Genomic DNA, 20,286 nt, shown 5'->3' on the forward strand with positions numbered 1-20,286 from the left:
CGCCTGCAACATAAAATCTGAAGAGACTGAGGTTTCCAAGTTCTGTTTTGGCAAACCTAAGAGAAATACGGGTTAATTTCAAAACAAACAAACAAACAAATAAAACTTGTAAACAGTCCAGTCCCTAGAGCTATTTCAAGGAACTCTGCCACCTTCTCACCTATGTAAAGAAAGTCCTAGGTGAAAATGTCCGTGCCCCCCCCCATCTAGAAACAAACCCTGGTGTTTGCAGCCTATGAGCCAGCCCACAGAGTGGGGCCTGCCTCCTGGACCCCAGGAGGGCAGGGAGGCCCAGACCCAGAGTCGCTGAGGAAGACCCCACTGCTCTCTCCTGCCTCCCTCTCCAAGCAGCTGTTTGTCTAGAAAGCCCACAAGGAGTTTTATTAAACAGCATTAAAACTGACCGGGAGTATTAAACAGTAATTGACTGAGGGCCTTGCTGAGCTTGATGCTATAAAGCCACAAAAAACAATGGACGGTTACAGAATGTTTCGTTCACACAGAGATGACAGGAATGTCGGCGGGAAAAGCACCCCTGAGGCCTCACGTACATGTCACACACAGCGGACGTGACGCACGGCTCTACCAGTGACCGGTTTGGGCACACCGAAGAACCTAAACAAACCAACAGATTGACGCCATGTGCTCCCGAAAACCCACGCAAATGGCTGGATTTCGTGAACTACGGCAGTCAACGGCCCGAAGTCAAAACCTACGTAACACTGGCTGTCACGTGGTCAGTAGTAGATGCTACGGACGAAACCATGTTCCCCCGGGTTCTTAAGTTGAAGTCCCAAGCCCCCCTCCGTCCCCTGTCCTTGCCAAGAAGGGCAGGTCGGGAGGAGAGGCCTCATCAGAAGCCAACCCTGCGGGCATCCTGAGCTCAGCCGGCCTCCGGAGCTGTGAGGACGTAACGTCCGTTTAAGCACCCAGCCTGCGGCATTTTGCTAAGGTCACTGAGCTGAGACAGTAACTATTTTAACTCGTTCTTCTTGGTAAACGTGATGAGCTAAACGCTACAGTAAGTTTAAAGTTTCCCCCGGCACTGACTATAAAGTACACATGCTGAGTCGGTCAGCCCGAATCCCCTGGTGGACACTCCAGAAGCTGGGACCGTCTGAGAGACAACGGGTTCCGTGTCTGTAGAAAGTCAGTCTTACACCCAAATGCCACACAGCTGAGGAAGGAATAAACACAATGCGGTCCATCCACGCGACAGAATACCATTTGGCCATGAAAAAGGAAATGCTGCCGTGCTCCAGCATGGAAGAACCGTGCAGATGCAGAAAGACACATGCTGTATGATTCCGTTTACATAAACTATCCCGAAGAGGCATCCCTAGAGAAAGCAGGTTGTGACAATGGCTGCATGTAGATCCATGAATATACTAAAGGCCACGGCAAATCGGTGAAGGCTACCGTATGTGAATTCTACCTCAAGAAAGCTGTTATATGTTAAAAACAAAAAAAAAGTCAGTGTCTTGAGAAACAAGAAAAAGAGATAGGAAGAACTATCCTAAATTAAAAGAGAACTGAGATACAAAAACAAATGCAACACGTGATCCCTGATTAGACCCTACTACAAATAACGTACGAAAACATTCCGAGACCATGAAATTTGAATCTGGGCTGCGGAGTGGCTGAGGCTAGCCTGTGAGTGTGGGCGTGGTTAGGGGGCTCCCTTGTTCTCAGAAGACTGCTGCACTGTTTCTGGGTGAGGTGTTCCCGTGGACAGGGGTTACTTTGAAGTTCAGCAAAAAAAAAAAAAAGGAAAAAGGAAGACAGACACGTGTTTGCTGTGTGTGTGGGGGGGGTGTTACCAGTTGAATCCAGGTGATTAGCATACTTTATTCATTGTATTATCCTTTGTACTTTTCTATAATACCCACGAACGTTCATAACAAAAGCTTTAACGTCTCACCTGGGCTGTCCGTCTGGCTGGCAAAGCTGAGGATCTCCTGGCAGAAGTACTTCCGCTCGTCCTCAGTTAGGTGGCGATCGCTGGCCAACAGGCTGCTGCTCTGAAGGTAGCTGGGCACAGAGTCAAGGGGCCTGCAGACAGCACCCTTTCCCCCGGCTGCGGGCGCGACTGGCTTCTGCGGGCTCCCAGAGCTTTTGGGGCGCAGCTCAACCAGTAGTCTTTTTTTCTTTTTAAGTCATTAGGAACTCAAAAAGAGATCACATATGTGAACTAGGCTTTAACTTATATTCCAGGGTACCTACGTACAGGCAGGCTTTTTTTCATAATTATTAGGTATTTACTCAACACTCAGTTGTGGGCATTGTTGCTGTTGGAAAGCAATTTTCCAATTTCATGAAAGTATTACACTTAGAGCAGCGGTCCCCAACCTTTCTGGCACCAGGGCCCGATGCTCCTATGAGCATCTAACGCCTGAGGATCTGAGGCGGGGCTGAGGGGGTGACGCCGGCGCTGGGGGGGTGCTGGGGGGGCGGCTGCGAACACAGACGAAGCTTCACTCGTGAGCCTGTCGCTCACCTCCTGCTGTGCGGCCCGGTTCCTAACAGCCCGCAGACCGGCCATCCTCAGGAGACCCCTGACTTAAAGGATACTTCTCAATCTGTCCAAGGTGTTTCTGACACTCGGCCAGTTGCTTCCTTGTGTGTGTGACGGGTAGCGCCCAGCCCTCGGCCAAGTAATTTTTTAGGGCTCCTTGAAGATAGACTTCTGCCTTCTGTGGAGACTTTTTCCTCCTTGTAAATCGACAAACAGAAGCTTTCGTTATGGTTCACGATCACCAACGAACTTAGACGTGATCTGTCACGACGCGGCCCAGACTTCTCGAGCCCGCCGCCTGCGCGTCATCTTCAGATGGTACCAGCCACGTCAGCAGCACGGAACCGGACCTGAGACACGCCTGCCAGCATCGTACACTGGTCGAAGAACCCGACAGCTGGGCCTCAGGGCAAGAAAGGGAGGGCATCGCTCACTGGTTCACGCTGACACGTAAGGACAACGAGGGTCAAAGGAGGGGCAGAAACTGCCCACAGGGACGCAGCTGGTTAGTGAGAAGCTATGAACTCGGGCCTCGGTGCCACCCGCCTACTGAAGACAGGTAAACTTGGAAGCCGTCTACACGGCCCAGCTGAGAGGGAGCGTGGGCCAACTGCGAAACTCGGGCGAATGGCATGGAACAGCTCTCTGAGCTTTACAGAGAACCAGGAAGAGTTTAAGTGGCAATGTTCATCTCCCGACAGAGGCTCTCCACAGTTCCAAGTTAAACCTCCAAGAAGTTTAGAACAAAAGGAAGTTTAAAGCACAACTAGCGAGAACTTGCCAAAGCCTTGGTGACAACACGGGTTCCCTGGCCCTCCCCAGAGGACTGGGACCCCCGAGCTCACGGGATGAAGGCTGACGTGAAGGAGCGTCCTTGGCAGACAACCCGGTGTTTATCACCCAGCCACCAGCAACACTTCTCGAACTCTCAAGGCAAAATTTACACCTAGCAAATTACGTGTGTCAGTTTTTTAACTTTCATGAGGCCCAAACCCCCAATGCTTCTTCAGTAACTATCTCTAGCCGAAGATTCTTATAGCCCAGCTGCCATCCAGCCCCCAGAGACAGGGGCTGGTGGTCATCCGGCCAGTCTGCGGCCCAGCTGGAACCAGGAGCCAACGCAAACATCACTAACGGCTATTGAGAGTGACACAAAAAATCTCTCCATGTGGTTTTTGAAGAAACCGAAAAAGAGGTGACGCCAGCTGGGTAACGAACTGCGTGCTTCGTCCCGCGGGCCGACGCGCGCGCCGCGCCAGCTCCACACACTGCAAGTCTTCTCTCACCGCACGGGCGAGACGACCGAAACGCAGGGAGGTTCAGAAGCAATTACATGTAAAACTCCGCCAGATCCTTCCCGACGAACTTAGCAGACCGAATCCTCCCGACGCTGGTGTACATTTCAATGGCGGCATGGGACAGCTCCTGCGGAAAGCAAAGGCCGCGTAACTGCACTTTAATTTCAATGCTAGATAAATCCCACATTTACTTACCCCAAGCTGAAGCTGAAGACTTTTTAATACAGCATTAACACTATTCCGTCCTTCGCATCTACCTTCGTGCTGAGTTTTTGTCGTATGTGATCTGTGCAGTCATGAACTTGTAGGTAAAACTATGGAGCGGGGTTAAAGGCAACCCAAGCCCAACAGGCCTGGCACCTCTGGCTGCCAGAGCGCCCACCCTGCGTGAGTGCCACGTCTAGTCGCTCTCTCACTCTCTGGATGACAGGGACAAACCATCGGAGGCCACCGTCTCATGCTCTTGGGTTAACCGAGACCCAAGGACGCGGCTGCCTCGCCAAACTTCTGACTACGCTGCACTGAGGCCTCCCCCAGGCTTAGCCCTGCCCCAGCCCAAATCACTCCTCTGTTCGCAGAGCATCGTTCACTGTCCTCCGTTTTGGTTTCTACTCCATCGAATGAGCTATCTGAAAGTGTTCTGTGCTTAATCATGGCACCATGCACACTAACAAGCATCTGATGATCAACTACTCCATTCTCACCCGCAACTCCCTAGGGCACCAAAGACACGCAACAAGGCAACTGGAAGGAGGTCCCGAATACCAGCTCATCCCAGGTCAAAGTTCACGCAGTAGCAGTGGGTTTTCTGCCTTAGGTAGACGGGGAACATGAAATACTTACTAAGTAGTGTTTTTCAAAAGCTTCTACTGATGACAATGCTTCTTTCAGTTTCTTGTAAGGACTCTGAGCTGTGTTTGCTTAAACGGAAAGAAATAAAGAGTTCTTATATGCTCATCCTTTCTACGTCCAGTCATGTGAGTTTACATTGTCCTTCTCCTGCCCAAGGGAGATGACTTTATCTGACGCTTATAAAAATTACAAACATAGCCAGGCCCGCCGAAACTGCGTTAATTACCTACAATCCTGTCTCATTAATACGTGCATGAAATAGTCTAAATCTCTCATGCAATACTTTGATCTTTGACTGAGATTAGGATTTTTAAAAGTACATGTTACAAATCCTCTAATGGATTAAATTACTGCCAGAATGATCTGAGGTGGTCTCAAGGTGAAACAGGGAAATATAATTTCCTCTTTCAAATGTATTCGATTTTTAATAGGAGTCCTGTAAGTATTCACTTCGGCAACGGTTTTGCTAAATCACATTCTTATGACTCTACTCGTACCTAAAGGAACTAGTAACGCCCTCTTCAAAGTGCTTTATTACCTGGGGATAATTTATCGAGTAAAGGAAATGGTCTGGCCATAATTAGAAAAATAGATCATCTGCAATTCACAGGGTGAAACTGGTGCATTTAATGTCACGTGGGCTGTAAAAAGTCATGTTCAGCTCATCTGAGCCTATGAGAAACTCTGGCAGTAATTTAATCCATAAGAACGCTTCCAACAATTTATTAAACTATTTCTAACATTTCTTTACATTACTAAAAGGTAAAATAGCCCACCCATTACCCTAGTCAGCCAATACTGAGTGTAATTTCCCAAATGGTGAGTAACTAACTGCATTGGCGGAGCTTAAGTCACATGCCCACGCCCTAGCCGACCATCTCCTAAGTCGCCGCCATCCCACCGACAGGCGTTCGTCTCAGAAAGTACCTGTCTCAGGCCGCTCAGCTCCCAAACCCGCCAAAAGATCAACTGTCCTATTGAGGTCTTCCGAGTTAGGTCCTTTTTCTGACACCAGTCCACACAGGTAGCCCAAGGACTTCAGCTGTTGAGATAAACCCACGAATTCAATTAATTTGCTATGAAAGTCAGCAAAGAATTTATAAACTTAAATATAAAAATTAAAATCCAACTAAGTTCTAGGAGACATTCAATCTCCTATAGGAGATCTAATTTAATTCAAATTTAATTTCCTGTCTAAATGACTTTCATGTGAAATAGAAATACATCTCGCTGAGATTATTCTGAGATTATTCCAAACTCAACACCTTCCGCACAGCAAGTCCGAGGGGCTCTGAGGCTGGCAGCTCTCGGCTTACGCCGTTCACCTGCCTGCACTCGGCCAAGCTTTCCAGGCCCCTGATCAGCCTGCACGCCACGACCCCGGCGCCGGCAGGCCACGCTGCCGCACGCCCAGGGCTCCCGCGGGTCACTTAAGCGGGGGCCCCTCTGCCTTTCTACACGCTCCGCACTTCGCCCTCTCTGCGCCCACTGCCGCCGCCTGGCACACGGCCACGCCTTGGGCACCGGTGGCAAGTGCTTGCTCTCTGCTGAGTAAGGTGACACTGGCAGGGGACCACGTGGTCCCTGCGGCTACTAGACACACCCTGAGGTAACCAGAACCGCCCGCGTGGGGACGAAGCGGGACTGAGCGAAGCCGCTCCCCACGGCTGGCCCCGCCCGCCCCCGAGAGGCGCAGCCCACGGGCGGGGCCGTTACCTTCTCCGTGGCATAGCTCCACAAGCCCACGGTGTGGGCGCTGTTCGCGTCCAGGTGCGCGCGGTCACAGCAGCCTTCTATCCTCTGCAGCACCTCCAGACAGCTCAGGAACACCCAGCAGTCCAGCGCGCCAGGCGGCACGGACACCTGGGAGGGCACGAGAGCGGCTGCGTGAGGAGGGCGCCGGGGGCCCGCGCCCGCCCCGGGGGCAGCCGCCCAGCCGAACGGTGCCGTCGCCTGCACACTACAGGAAAGAAAAGGGGACCACAACAATGACGCCAGTCCACCTACGAAGAGGAAGGCGGTGGTCTACGTCCAAACACGTGGCTTGGCTTTCGATTTCAGATGATGACGAGTGACTTGGCGGGGGTGTAACTTTCAGAAATAGACTTGTTCAAGCTTATGAGAAAAGCAGCCTGCGAAAAGGCCAGCTGCCATCACTTAGTCTGAGATCTGGTCACACGCGGTTTGAAGAGCACATATGACGAAGGGAGGAAGCTAGGACCTCAGACGACTGCGAGTTGCAGGTCAGAAACGTCCCACTCGAATCCAGAAATGTGGACGTTAAGTAGATACCAGATGACGTTCAGGAATTACTGCTAATGTTTCGAGGTGCGATTATGTAAAAAAGAGCTCCTGTTGCTGAGAGGTACACACTGAAATATTTACACACGTTGCCTACGATTGGCCTGAAAAACAAGCCAGAGGAAAGGGGACAAGGACGAAGATGACTTAAGAGGCTGGCCACGCGCTGGCTGGCAGCTGTTGCTGCTGGAGACGGGGCCCAGAGGTTCGTCACAGCATCCTCTCTACCTTTGTGTAAACTTGAGGCGTTCCATTCAAAATAGAACAAACGCGACATTCTGTAAAAGCATCTACTGTACATGGTCGGGTCACAGGCACGTTTTTTCACACTTCAGCATCTCTGAAACAGGACTGTGCCTCACAATCGACAGCATCTGTGCTGCCTGCTTTCCTGGTGGCACTGACATCACGGGGTGTCTTACAATGGGTGCCCCAGTTCTGGTGACGCAGTAACTGGTCTACTCGAAATGGGAACCCAGGAGAATTAATTGTGTCAGCTGACGAGTGGAGAGAGACGCAATGCGGACAGACGGACTTGTGTAAGGACTCCGAAATACCGAGCACGAATAGACGGCCTGGAACCAACTGGAAGAACCAGAGGGCATTAAGTGACCCTGTAAGAGCTAAATTGCCTCGTTCAGTCTCTGAACAAGGTAAACTAAATTACTTAGACCCTTTGAAAAATCAGCAAAGAAAAAAACCACGTGATCAGAGGCTTCTTTCATAAACCTTGTCGTCCAGACAATGGACCACACCCAAAGGGAGGCAGGAGAGCTGGTCACAGGACACAGTTCTGGGGACCCGGACAGAGCATGTTCCTCCCTCGCCAACCAAACCAGGGCAGGTCTGAGGGGGCTGGCCTCGCCTCAAGGGGGCTCCTGGCTCTGAGGTGCCAGGTGACCTGGGTATTTGCACCTCACATGAGAGTCCTGGGGGGCGCTTCTGCCACACACACCAGCAGGGCGCACGAGGGGAGCACAGGGAGCTGCAGGAACGGGTGGCCGGTTTTGGGGACCGGGGTGCCCACACCCCTGGATGCTGGGTCCCTCTCCAAAACCCGCGGGGAGGGACAACAGCGGAGAACAAGCAATGGACTCGCAGGGCGTATCTGTGTGCGTGGGAAAATCGAGTCACACGCCGCGACGGGCACAGTGGGTTCCTCTGTGGGAAGATAACGCAACGGACGCTTCCTTGGGATACGTTTTCTGCAGAGAGCAAGGACCCCTTCGGTGAGTCTTAAGAACAGCGTCTGAAACGTAACGCCACCGGTCAGCGGCAGCTCTCCCAGGGGTGAGAAAGGTGAATGCATGGCAGCCGCAGGCTGCCGAAGCTCCAGCCTCCACCCTGGAGGCGGCTGCAGCATCTCGAGGGTGCGCGGGCTGCAGGGCCCGGGCCCTGCTCTGCCATCTGGACGCCGCGCGGGCTCCCCCAGCCAAAACGGAAGCGGCCGCCAGTCCTGCCCCGTGGGCTGCTGGCCACGAGGTCTGCTCCGTGATGACAGTGCCGCCACTGCCCCTACCTTCGGAGACTTCGGCAGCTTCCGGCATGTCCTGCCACCCACCAGCTCAAATTTCGGTTTTCAGCGAAGGACGTTCACACACTAATCGGTATATCTCGTGACATCGCACGACCCTCTGATCTGTTGCTTCCTGGCGGCATTTACCTCTCATGTTGCCACACATGTGCATGTGTCCGTCTTGGCCCCTGACAGGACCCCAAGGAAACACCCCGAAGGGACCAGCCATCCTGTTTCTCCTCCACACACTGCAAGGGCCTGACGCGGCTGGGCTCACGACAGCCGTGGCCTTGGGTCACTTGAGATTTGTGGAAATGTTAGTGAAACACATATATGACTGCAACGTTTTTTGTTGCTTTAAAAAAAAGTTACAAAATACACACGGTGAAATGTGTAAAGGACACGAAGCCTACTTTCGATCTCACGGAATACGCGCATCTGTCACCGTCACTCGATTCGAGGAACGGAGGCCGCTTCCATTACCCCGGAAGGCTCCCTTGAGCCCCTCGCTCCCCAGTAGAGACGCACCCCCGAAAGGCAGCCCCCGTTCTGCCCGTCACCGGCCATGCCTCTTGCCTAACGGCGAACGTCGCGCCAGCCGAGGCCGCCAGCACACGTTCGTCTGCGCGCGCGGCGCCCTCCGGCCCGCACGGGGCCGCCAGCAGCCTGCTCTGCTCTCCCGCGGGCTCTGGGCCTTTCTTCGGCTTGGCACAACTCACTCATCCGTCCCCTGCTGACGAGCATTTGCTGTTCCCAGGGCTTGGCCACCATGGGGAAAACGACAGGGAAGCCGCGCCTCTCTGGGGGAGGGGGCTTCTCAGGACCAGGAGACCCCCAGCCCCAGGCAGCAGGCAGCGCGGGAGGAAGCGGGCGGGCAGCCCCGGGCCCCCTCCCGCTGGGGCCCCTGCAGCCGCGTGCCAGGAGACGCCGGCGCCGGGTCGCCCGTGAAGCCTCGTGGCCCACGGAGCCACTATGTCCTGTAACAGCTGCACTGGGCAGCAAGGGAGCCCGAAGCGAGGCCTCGCTGCCAGGCGTCTGGGAGCGCCCCGCCCAGGACCGTCCGCTAATCGCAGGTGACTGATCGGAAGCCACGCTGCCCAGTACACAGCTGCACCAGCTCCATTCCCAGAGACCGACGGCCAGAGCCCCTGCGAGGTCGCAAGCTCCTCTGCACACTCCCGCGCTCGTCCTCCGGTTGGACGCACTACCCTTGGGTTCCCAGATGGGACTGCTGGGTCACAGGACAGGCGTGCGCTTAGGTTTAACCGGGAATTTCCCAAAGTGGTTTCCCAAATCTACACTGTATCACCAAAGTCAAGTTCCCACGTTTCTGTGCCCTCACCAGCACTGGGTACTGGCCACCTTTTTTAAGTATTACTTCTATTAAGGTAGTTTGAGAATTTTGTACAAGTCCCATAAACTTTGGAAAAGAGGGATCATTCTGCAGCCACCAGAACCACTCACATCTGTTTGAATGATGGCGTGCTCACCTCAGGGCACCCGTCCAGGTGTGTTAGCCCTGGCTCCTATGGTAGTCGGTGCGGGGCTCAAGCCAGGAGTACCAAGTGGCCTGCACGGATCTGTCCCAGAAGCCACATGCCTGCAGGCAGCGGCGGCCACCTCCCCCAAACCCAGCAAAGCGTGAGCCTCTGGGCCGCTCGGAGGGCCGAGCCCACCACAGAGCTCTGGGCTGCCATGTCACTGGACACCGGGTGACAGGCTCCGAACTCCTGACGCATAGACCCTAGGGAGGAGGATGCCGAGCACCTCTCCTAAGACCTCTGGGCCACCCGGACAACCCCTGGCGAACGCCAGTCCTGTGAAAGCGACGGCCTCATCCAGTCTCCAGGGTCCGGAGGCCCCTCCTCCCCCAGCACCAGCATCGCCGTGCCCTTGGCAAAGCCTAAAATCAAAGGTTCTTTTTACTCTTCCTTTTGTTAGAACTGTATTTTTTTACAGAGCCCAAATACTGAGAATTAGAGTCCTAAGGGAACCCCAGCACGCCCGCCCCCCGCAGCAGCAGCTCGGCGGCCGCGGCCCCCACTCGGAGCGCTGCCCGCCACGGTCCCCTTCGCGAACCCGTCACTGGCCTGACGCTCACGACGCCTGCTTCTGCTTAATCTCCGAGTTGGTACGCGGGGACACAAAACGTACGCCTTCTCTCGTGCCCGCCTTCTCCGGCTCGCTGTGTGGTCAGACCACCCACTACGAGACCGTCCGTCTCAAGCCGGACGCCACTCCGCCACCTGAACACGCCGCAGTGACTGCCCCGGGTGGCGACGGGCACGTGGACTACGCCCGGGTGGCAGCGGTGACGCCGCCGCCCGGGCGCTGCGCACCAGGCCGCGTTAACGGGGCTGGCACCGACCGTCTCAGCAACGAGCGACCCTGCACCCGAACGTCCTCCTCTCGCCGCCAGGCGATACCGCGTGCTGACAGCCGCGACACAGCTGCTCAGTGCACTCGACTGTGGTCCCCCTCATGCTTGTCTCCTGCCCCCAGCCCCATGCCGGCCGCAGCGCCTGGCAGGCGACCCACGGTTTCTCAAAGGATGTTCAGCATCCTTCCCTCTCCCCAGAGCCATGGACTCTTGGGGGCCTTCCCCAGCAACGCTCTTCATCCGCACGGACGCCGCCTCCTGTCCGCGCCTCCTCCTGGTCCAGCTCCGGTCCTCACGACTCTGGGCCACACGGCAGCCTCCATCTGCCCACTGAGGACCCCCGCGGGGCGCCTGGTACTTGGCAAGCACCCAATGACCCCGAGTTACAGTCCTCGGCCACACCTCTGCTTCTATCCTCTGCAGGGCACCTCAGGACACCAATCCCCGCCGGCCAGCCTAGATGGCACACCTTACCTGTTTTCTCCGCTTAACCTGGAAGCTTCTACCACAGGCGGGGGCCCCTGCTCACAAACTGGTTGGCCGACTGGCTGCAATGGCCTCTCATGCATGGCTCCGCCAGTCTCCAGATCAGGTGTCAATTCTGGGACCCTGAGAAGTGCTGACCCATCTCAGCCTACCCCGTCTGTGACATAATTACAACAAGCTGACGAAAAACGCATTAAGAAAAAATCATTTGGGCTGTCACTGTAACAAGCACATGATGGCCTTCTAGAAAGTACCTTCCTTATGTTGTTCTCACCATTTGGTAAAGAATAAAACATAGATACTGTTGATGTAACTGAAAATGGGGAGATCTTCCTGGAAGGCAATGCGACAGTGTACGCTGAACGCTTTAAGGACACACGACCCCTGAACCAGCAATCCACTTGACGACCACGTCGTATTGAGGTGACGCGCCAGACACAGGCTCAGGCAGCCTGCTCGGCACAGGACCGAGCCATTGAGCCGCAGCTGCTGGTCGGCCGGGGCCTTCAGCCGGGAGAGCAGCCGCGACACTCCTTCTATATGTCTGTCTGGGTTTTCCAAACTTACATAGAGAATAGAGTCAATTTTTGGTAAATGGAGAAAAAAACGTCTAAGCGTTTTTAGGAGAAAAGCAGTCTGTGATGGAGTCACCGGCGCTCACGCAGAACCAGTGCTGTGACGCCGTGGACGCGCCTCCCTGGCCCCAGCAGCTGTGCGAGGCAGGCACAAGGTCCCCTTCACGCACCTGCGGCCAGGGGAGCTGGCCCAAGGCTCCCCTCAGGCACCCCTGGGGTGTGACCGCGGCCCCACTGCAGAGGTGGGGCCAGTTCCCACAGCATCTGGCCACCACCCTTCCTCCTACCCTGAAAGAAGATACTTTAAATCAACTGATGAATCGACCTGGAAGTTACCAGAATAAGCCTTACAAACCGAAAAGCAAAACTCATGCAGCATTTTGTACTACAGATGTCACAGTTGGAAATGCACAAAACAATTACAATACTTACGCTTCGGGCTTAAAGAGGAATAACAAACATAAGCCGAACCCTAAAAGAACCACGCACCAGCCCAGACTGCAAGCTAGCCAAGTCCCTAGCCTCTGTCTCCACAGCTTTGCCCCTGGCCAGGGATGGCAGTGTTCCAAGCCACCTTCGCCCTGTGTGTCAGAAGCCAAAGATCAACACTGGCCTCGGACCATCGACACGAATATGTAAAGCAATCCACCAAAAAGCCAGCCCAGACGCAGGAGTCTATTTTTGAAAGTAAAACCAAATGTATAAAATTAAGTAAATAACTTTGTCTTTTTACTTTTGAATGTTTCCAGATTTCAAAGAAAACTAGGAATAAATTGTTTAAGTGCCAACTGCAAAACATATCTAAGACATAATAATCCTCCCACGCAAAAAACCCAACTTAGATGAGAAAAGAGTAAATTTCGTGCTTGAAGTGCCATATAATCTGTAGTCTTCTGAAAACGCTAACACGCAAGTGTGCGTGAAACAGTCAGGAAAGCACGAGCGCACGGACGGTCACGCTAAGACGCAGCTTGCGTGAAGGGCTGACGACGGGCCCGGTGCTCGGCCAAGCTCCCTGCACACGTGTGCCCTCATGTGTCCTGAGAGCCAAATGGCAGCTCCTGGGCCACGCCCACCTCGATGGGACCCGCGAGTGGATGACGAGCCCGTCTCGGTGGGACCCGGGTGCCTGGCTCCAGAGCCCGTCCTGCAGGCCTCTGTGCCAGACTGTCTTCCTGAAGCCCTCACAAAGGACACTTGACGAGACCAGAGGAAAACGCTTCTGACGTGCAAAGGCAGTCCCCATGGAGCACCGCATGCCAATGGCACTCAGTCAGCTGTCACACAGGAGAGCAGATGCCCCGTGAGGACTGCGGGCTCGTCCCGGGAAGAGCCGAGTCCCAGGTGGCCTAACAGGCATGGCGCACCTGAGGCCAGGGCACCCCACGGAGGACACAGGGACACGACGCTGTCTCTCAATGGCATCGGGCTGTGTGCGGCCTGAGGACAGGAACAAGGTGGTCATCAGGAAGGACAGAGGCTGAGGGAGCGGACGCTGGGCGGTGTGGCCTCACCCGGAACTCAGCACTCGGTCCGGGTCAGCTCCTCGCAAGGGGGCGTCGCAGAAGCGCACAGTGCAAAGGAGCACAACCACCACGATTGAAGCGGGGACAGTCTGTGCTCCGGGAAAGAGCAGGGTGACGATGACCGCTGCACCGGACAAGAGGCAGGGGACAAGCCGCGGAGGACACGGCGTGCAGAGAACAGCACAAGGCGCTGAGAGCCCAGTGCGCCTGCAGCGAGGCCGAGCTGGGACTGAGGGCCCGGCGACGCCGGCCGATGAGGCGCTGAGCCCGAGCCACCGGCACGGTCCTCCTTCCGGCCCAAGGGCAGGCGACGGTCCATTTCCACGCCCTTGCCCGGCGGCTGGAGGCCTCGGAGGACTCAGGAGACAGGCTCAGGCGAGAGAGGGCCGTGCGCACCGGGGGCGCCGATAAGCTGCGGCGAGTGCGCTGAGGGGTGCTGGCCGAGCGGGCGCCACGCACGCCGCCTGCAGCCCGCGGCACTGAGGGACTCCCCAGTGTGTGGGGACCCCGGGGGGCACAAAACACCGGTGAGCGACGCGGCAGAGGAAGAGGCGTCACCGCTGCGAGCCTGTTCTAGGCCCCGGCCGCCCAGATCCGCCTCGCACAGCCCCCCGCCCTCCCGTCCGGCTGTCCCCGGCTGTCCCCGGCTGTCCCCGGCCGCCCAGATCCGCCTCGCACAGCCCCCGCCCTCCCGTCCGGCTGTCCCCGGCTGTCCCCGGCCGCCCAGATCCGCCTCGCACAGCCCCCGCCCTCCCGTCCGGCTGTCCCCGGCTGTCCCCGGCCGCCCAGATCCGCCTCGCACAGCCCCCGCCCTCCCGTCCCGGCTGTCCCCAGCTGTCCCCGGCTGTCCCCGGCCGTTGTATGTAACACATCAACGGCACCCTCGCCCTCCAGCTTCCAAAATGCCAGCAGGAGGAGGCCGGGTCGCAGTGCGGCCTCCCCGGGGCCGGGACCCTCGCCAGCAGCTTCCTCGCCTCTCGGCAGGTGGCAGCCGTGCCCTGTGTGACTGGTCACCTTTCTAAGGCAAGGACAAGAATCTGGGAAAGTCTTAAATCCTTGAGTTTGTGACGGGGGCGCGCGCAGCACGGAGGAGGCTGGCTGTGTGGCTTCCCGCGCCCGTCCCGAGCTGTGCAGCACTGCGGGGCGGACCTGCCTGGGGCCCCCCATCTGAAGTGCCAAGCGTGACCTGCCCTGACCCTACTCCGTGCTCCCTTTCCCCTGGCGTAGTCTCCGGGCAGCCGGCACACGCGGCCTGCCCGGTGTCGGGGGCTACCGCCCAGCCCGTCCGCGCAGCGCGGCGGAGCGCCGGACACGGCTCTGATCCCACTCAGTCGGAGCTGCCGAGAGCAGCGTTTCGAGGTGGAAGCTTATTTTTCCCCACTTGTTTGATTAGCTAAGGCGAGAAAAATAATTTGATAAAAATTCCTAAATTCATGAGTGCCCACTCCAGACCCGCCCTCCTCATCCGTGAAGCGGGACCAGAGCACTCACTGGGTCTCCGCCGGGGGGGCGGGCAGGGTGCCCGTGAACCCTGCGAGCACACGTGACACTCTGGATGTGCGCGCGTGCGTTTTCCGGGGTGAAGGGGCCGCTGCGACAACATGGCGGGACCCCGGAGTCATCCAGGTCCCCTCGGCACACTGCCGTGGTCATGATTCCACGGCAGGGAAAGCGCTCGGGAGCCGGCGAGCGGTCCCCTCAGACACACAGCGCTGAGGCTCACTGACCGGTCTCCCGCACACACACACGCACACACGTAACCGTCATGTACCTTCCGTGGAACTTCGGCCCCTGCGCGGCCTGTGTGCCCCTCTCACTGTTACCTGCGTGGTCACGTGCAGCGCGCAGATGGCCGAGATAAAACCAACGCGGGGTGTGCGTGTCTGTCGGGTGAGCAGCCCAGCAGCGAGCACCCGCTCCCGCGGAGCATGCCACGGGCGCTGTGACAGTGACAGTGACGAGGCGGTCCAGCAGGCCTGCGCGGGCCAACGCGAACCCCGTCACGCTGAGAGTGGAAGCCATGTTCTCCAGCAATTATGTAATCAGCGTCCAGAGTAACTACGAACACGCTAAACCCACGGACATCCGGGGGGAAACTGTCCCAGGCACCCGCGTTCAGGCAGGGCCGTGGGGCGGGCTCTGTGCGGACCGGGCGGGGCGGGGCGGGGCGGGGCGACTCACTTCCAGGAGCTGCAGCTCCTGCACACAGCTGTGCAGCAGCTCGAGGGCGCGCTGAGCCACCTCGCACGGCCTCTGCAGGAAGAGGAGCAGGGTGCACTGGCGGGAGAACAGGTAGCTGCGCAGGTCTAACAGGGTGGCTTCTTGCCTCTGTATCAACTCGCGCTTCTCCATATCTATGGGCTTTCGGAGGATCAATCCGTTCCAGCTCTTCACCGGCTGGCAGAAAAAAGTCAGCCAGTTGGCACCATCTAAACAGACACACAGCATGAAAGGCGCTGACTGCGCATCCCCTCACCTGACCCCCTCTCGGGGCTCCGGGACCCACGAACCGACGGGCGGCTGACTGCGAGCTGCCCCCAACCACTGGCCCGCCCCCTAGTTTGGCGTGGAGCCAGTCTGGGGACACGGGGACAAGGCGGTTACCACCCGCAACCCCACTCGGGATGCGGCACTTGGTCACGAGCACAGGGTACACGGCCTGGACCACAGGCACGCTGTCGTAGCAGGCCGGGAAGCTGTGGACAGCCCAGCGGCCGGGGGCTCGGGCGCCGTGCTCAGCGGGCTGGGGAGGGGCCCACCCACCTCCCTCCATCTCCTTCACTCGTCTCTGACCCCGCTGTGCTGACTACCTGGCCCTGCCCCTAGAGGGACAGCAGGCACAGGGAGACGCAGGAGCAGCAGGGGGAGGGGCGAGTCCTGCTTGTCGAAGCGCCCAGTGAGGCCGCCGAGCTTAACTCAGAACCCCGGAATACACACATGAGAATCTACCATAACAGGTCATTCAATCTTTACGAAAACAAACAAACAAAAAAAAAATCTGTTTTCCTCGCCTCGAAAGGGAGACGTCCTAACCCTTCCACTCTATGGCCCTGTGGGGGAGCGACTCAACCCTGGTGGCTGAGGAATCTGAGCATCTGAGGTGCGACCGCCACTCACAGCGCCTCAGCTCATCTGAACGTGGAGCTGTTAGGGCGCACGCCACGTGCGGAGCCCAGCCGCCCCAGCAGGACCCTACATCGGCAGGGCCCTCTGCTGCCCCCACCCCCAGGACTCTCCTGACTCACCTCCACCTTCGGTTCAGGCCTCTGTGCCCACGCCACCTGCTCAGGGGGCCCCCGGACCACCCCGTCTAAAGTCAAACAGCGCCTCCCACCGCCCGCCCCTCGCCCGCCCTCAGCACTGCCTGCCTGCGAGTTAACGAGCATCTCTCTCTGCGCCTGTCCCCCTCCCGCAAACTCCATGAAGGACGGGGCTCTGCTCGCTCCCTGCTGCAGTTACAACAGCCTCTGTTAAATGAAGGAACCGAAGTGAACAACCTCAGCACTCGGCTGCAAACTTGGTCCAGGTTTACATCTAGATTTTAAATCACCCCAGATTTATTTTAAAACAGAGAACAAAAAAATTTAAGAAACATGTAGGATATTTAAAAGATATGTATGTATAATATAAATACATGAAATATAGGAACGTAATTTCACCTCCTCTAAATTTAAAAAATTAGATTAGTAAACACTTTGCTTTGGTTGTACGTTTCTATTTGTGTCTTAGCAAAGTAAAAGGTCCAAACCTTGACTTGATAAAAACCCGTTTGGAGTGGGAATCATTGGTGGCATTTCGTCACCTCTCCCGGAGCGCGGCTGGTGCCCGGGGCTCGAGCCGGCTGCCCCTGTCCCCACCCTCCCGCCAGCAGGTGCCACGGCTCCTGGGACCACTCCTTCCCTCGCTCGTCATGACCAGGGTTCTCTCAAAAAGAACACCAAAAAGATGTCTAGTCCAGCCCTGCGTGTGGGGGCAAGAGCAGAAAGAACCCAAAAGTCCAACACCAGGGGACAGCTGAACGAACTCACGAATCCACACAGTGAAGCTACGTGGCCGTGAGCAAACAGAACAGGACCTCGTCCGTGAACCTGGATGCCTGCGATGGGCCGTTAACAGGAAGGACAAGCTACAAATGTCTACGTCATACGATGCCATTTCCATCCAAATAAATATCAACCACAAAACAGTGGGGGCAATTATAACCTTTCTCCTTGCACATGGTGTCATTGGGCCAATTTTGTACTTTTATTAAAAGAATTTAATTATCGGAAAGCTTAAAGTTCATCAACACCCGTTACCACGGTGTCATATAAACTCACTGCAGTGACCACTCGAGCACTGCGAAGCCGACTGGCGATGGGGGGAGCGGGAGGCGCGGATGCAGGTGCCACTGGCCAGCACTGGGTTGCGACAATGACGCTTCATGGCTAAAAAACAGCTGCTTAAATGCTTCCGTTCCTTAGGACTCTTCGAAAGTGAAAGTGACTAACTCTCAAGTCTCATTTCACCCCCTACTGGAACCACGAAGACACACCCCGTGTAAGTCACAGGAAAGCAGCAGTGAAAGACGGCATCGCAGCGCGCCGACTCGCTGGCACCCTCAGGCCGTGGACGCGGGGAACGTGCGGAGGGAAGGGTCTGCTTCTCACACGCCACTACTCACCGCCAGCGCCGAAGTTGACGACATACTGAGAAAACAGGGCGTCCAGCTCGTCGTACTGCACCAGCGCGTCCTCGAACTGCTGCAGCATCTCGAAAACGAAGGCGAGCTCCTCCTGCTCCGAAGGAGTTCAGGAAAAGCAAAGACATGTATCAGCGTTTCGGAACACTGCTACTGAAGACCACAGCGCGGAGCACCGCGAGGAACGCGTACACCGTGCTGAGTAAAAGCCAGTGTGATGACGTGTCAACATTCACGCAGGCGCAGAGAGGAGCGTGGACGGGAAACGGCCCGGCAGAGTGTGGGGGCCCCTGACCTGGCGGCGGCGACGGGACACCACCACCCTCTGTCCTGGTATCGGTCCCCTCGCCACCTCAGACTCGCTCTTTTAACTGGAAGTCTCCCAGGTGGGGCTGGTCCGTCCCCGCTCACTCATTCGGCCGGCTGTTTACTTAGACCCACGTAGACTCACATCTATCAACTTTATTCCACGGGTTAAAATCGATCTGTCACTATCCGTTTTGTCACGCGAGGTGTCACAGCTTTGGCCGTGGGGAGACCCCTCTAGGTGGACCTCCATCTTTTTTGTGCACTTCCTTACTTGCTGGTTCTACGAGATACTGTGGGTCCCTCTGGCATCTTCCCTGCCCGGGCCTGGAACCAGCCACTGTACAAGGAGCCCTGGCACCTCTTATGGAGAACAGAGTTTGCGAACCAAGATCCCGGCAGTAGGTGTACTCGCTGGTACTGAGGGTCACGTTTTTCTAGGCTGCCAGAGGACAGAGTGAGAAACTGTACGTATGTGGTGTGTACTAGGCCTCAGGACGCACGCATACGTCTGTGTTTCCGAATCGACCTATCCATCCATCCACCCGCCCACCCGCCCGCCCGCCCACGGGCTCACACTGACAGCTCAGATTCCAACCCGGTACTGCTGCGTTTAGACTGCCCCCCCCCCCCTGCTCGTAACTCTGAGAAACTCGGTCTGAGCAGCCTGAGGGGGTGACGAGACGGGCGACGGGAAAGCTCCGGAGGCGGCCACCTGCACGCGGAAGCCCCCGCGCACCCAGCCGCCTGACGCGGCGCGCGCCACGCAAGCGTCGGGGTGAGACGAACGCCGCACTGCCAGCCAGAACGGGCCTTTCGCTGGTTCCGGGTGCGTCATTTCTTCAGCAGTTAATACACGCGTGATATTTAAGTGTGAAAATTATGCTTTTTCAGTCAAAATATGGTGACTAAGGACCAAGAACCCTAAGAGCAACATTCTTGTCACTCTGCACGCCAGGACGGTCCCCATTCCCCCGAACTGTACTACTATGGGTCCCTTCGTTCACTTAAAACTTTTCTTCTTAAAATGGAAAAAAAGCTGTCATAGATGACAATTTTAAACATCTAGCCATTTTTTAAGCTATGACAGAGAAACCAGCTAAAGGGCTGTCTCTTACGGGAACCCAGACTGTGAACGGGACGCCCCAGGAAGTCACAGCAGGGCCAGGCAGGTGGCACCTTTCTCATCAGGAGTGCCACCACTGCAGGGCTGCCCTGCCCACGGCGCATCCAGGGCGGACACCCCAGGAGGCCCGAGACACTCACGGACCCAGCAATACTCAGGACGAGGCCAGCCGCCTGCCCTGAAGCAGCAGGGAGCAATGTGAGTCACCAGGGAGACCCTCTCTGGTCCCCCCCCCCCCCATGACAGGCCAGGAGACGGAGCCGTCTGTCAGCTCCCGTACTGGTTCTCACAACGGCCAGCAGGAATCGGCAGCAGAGCTCCACCTGACTCAGCGTGACGGCGCGGCCGGGGCGCGGCAGCAGGTACCTGGACCATGAAATACTCGCAGAAGCTCCAGCCGGGCTCTGTCCTCTTCTCCCTCAGGGTCCTCATGTCGTCCTCGAACTTGCCTAGGTTCTTGGTAAAAGACATAAGCAGCAACGTCCTGAGCTTGGTCAAGAAGGCGTTCCAGGACTCCTGAGTTCGAGAAGAGTCCTTCAGGGGGTCGGAGAGCACGACACACCTGCGGAAACACGAGCGGGCGGCGTGGAAAACGCTCTCCGAGCGCGCGCTGCCGGCCTGGCGCCTTCCCCCCAGCCCCGCCCCGTTCCCCCTCCCTCCCCCCTCCCCCCTCCCCCCCTTCCACTGGTGAAAACACGAGGCAGGTGCTGGGAAACCAGACCAG

At 56.7% G+C, this 20,286-nt stretch overlaps 1 protein-coding gene across 4 annotated transcripts in view; it reads right to left on the reverse strand.

Moving 5' to 3' along the window:
* TRAPPC10 (trafficking protein particle complex 10) overlaps window positions 1–20,286 on the reverse strand; it is a 68,032-nt gene that overhangs the window by 20,418 nt on the left and 27,328 nt on the right. For 3 of the 4 annotated variants that reach the window (XM_016143503.2, XM_016143504.2, XM_016143505.2), the window contains exons 5-13: window positions 19,929–20,124; window positions 18,113–18,224; window positions 15,631–15,878; window positions 6,382–6,528; window positions 5,593–5,707; window positions 4,657–4,733; window positions 3,849–3,940; window positions 2,572–2,712; window positions 1,922–2,031 (exon numbers count right to left, since the gene is read on the reverse strand). In XM_016143503.2, the coding sequence (XP_015998989.2) occupies window positions 1,922–2,031; window positions 2,572–2,712; window positions 3,849–3,940; window positions 4,657–4,733; window positions 5,593–5,707; window positions 6,382–6,528; window positions 15,631–15,878; window positions 18,113–18,224; window positions 19,929–20,124 (1,238 nt within the window). The remainder of the gene's footprint in view (window positions 1–1,921; window positions 2,032–2,571; window positions 2,713–3,848; window positions 3,941–4,656; window positions 4,734–5,592; window positions 5,708–6,381; window positions 6,529–15,630; window positions 15,879–18,112; window positions 18,225–19,928; window positions 20,125–20,286) is intronic. The other variant, XM_036238085.1, reaches the window with a different exon arrangement.

This window comes from Rousettus aegyptiacus, unplaced genomic scaffold (assembly GCF_014176215.1).
Source record: "Rousettus aegyptiacus isolate mRouAeg1 unplaced genomic scaffold, mRouAeg1.p scaffold_m13_p_20, whole genome shotgun sequence".
Classification (NCBI taxonomy): Eukaryota; Metazoa; Chordata; class Mammalia; order Chiroptera; family Pteropodidae; genus Rousettus; species Rousettus aegyptiacus.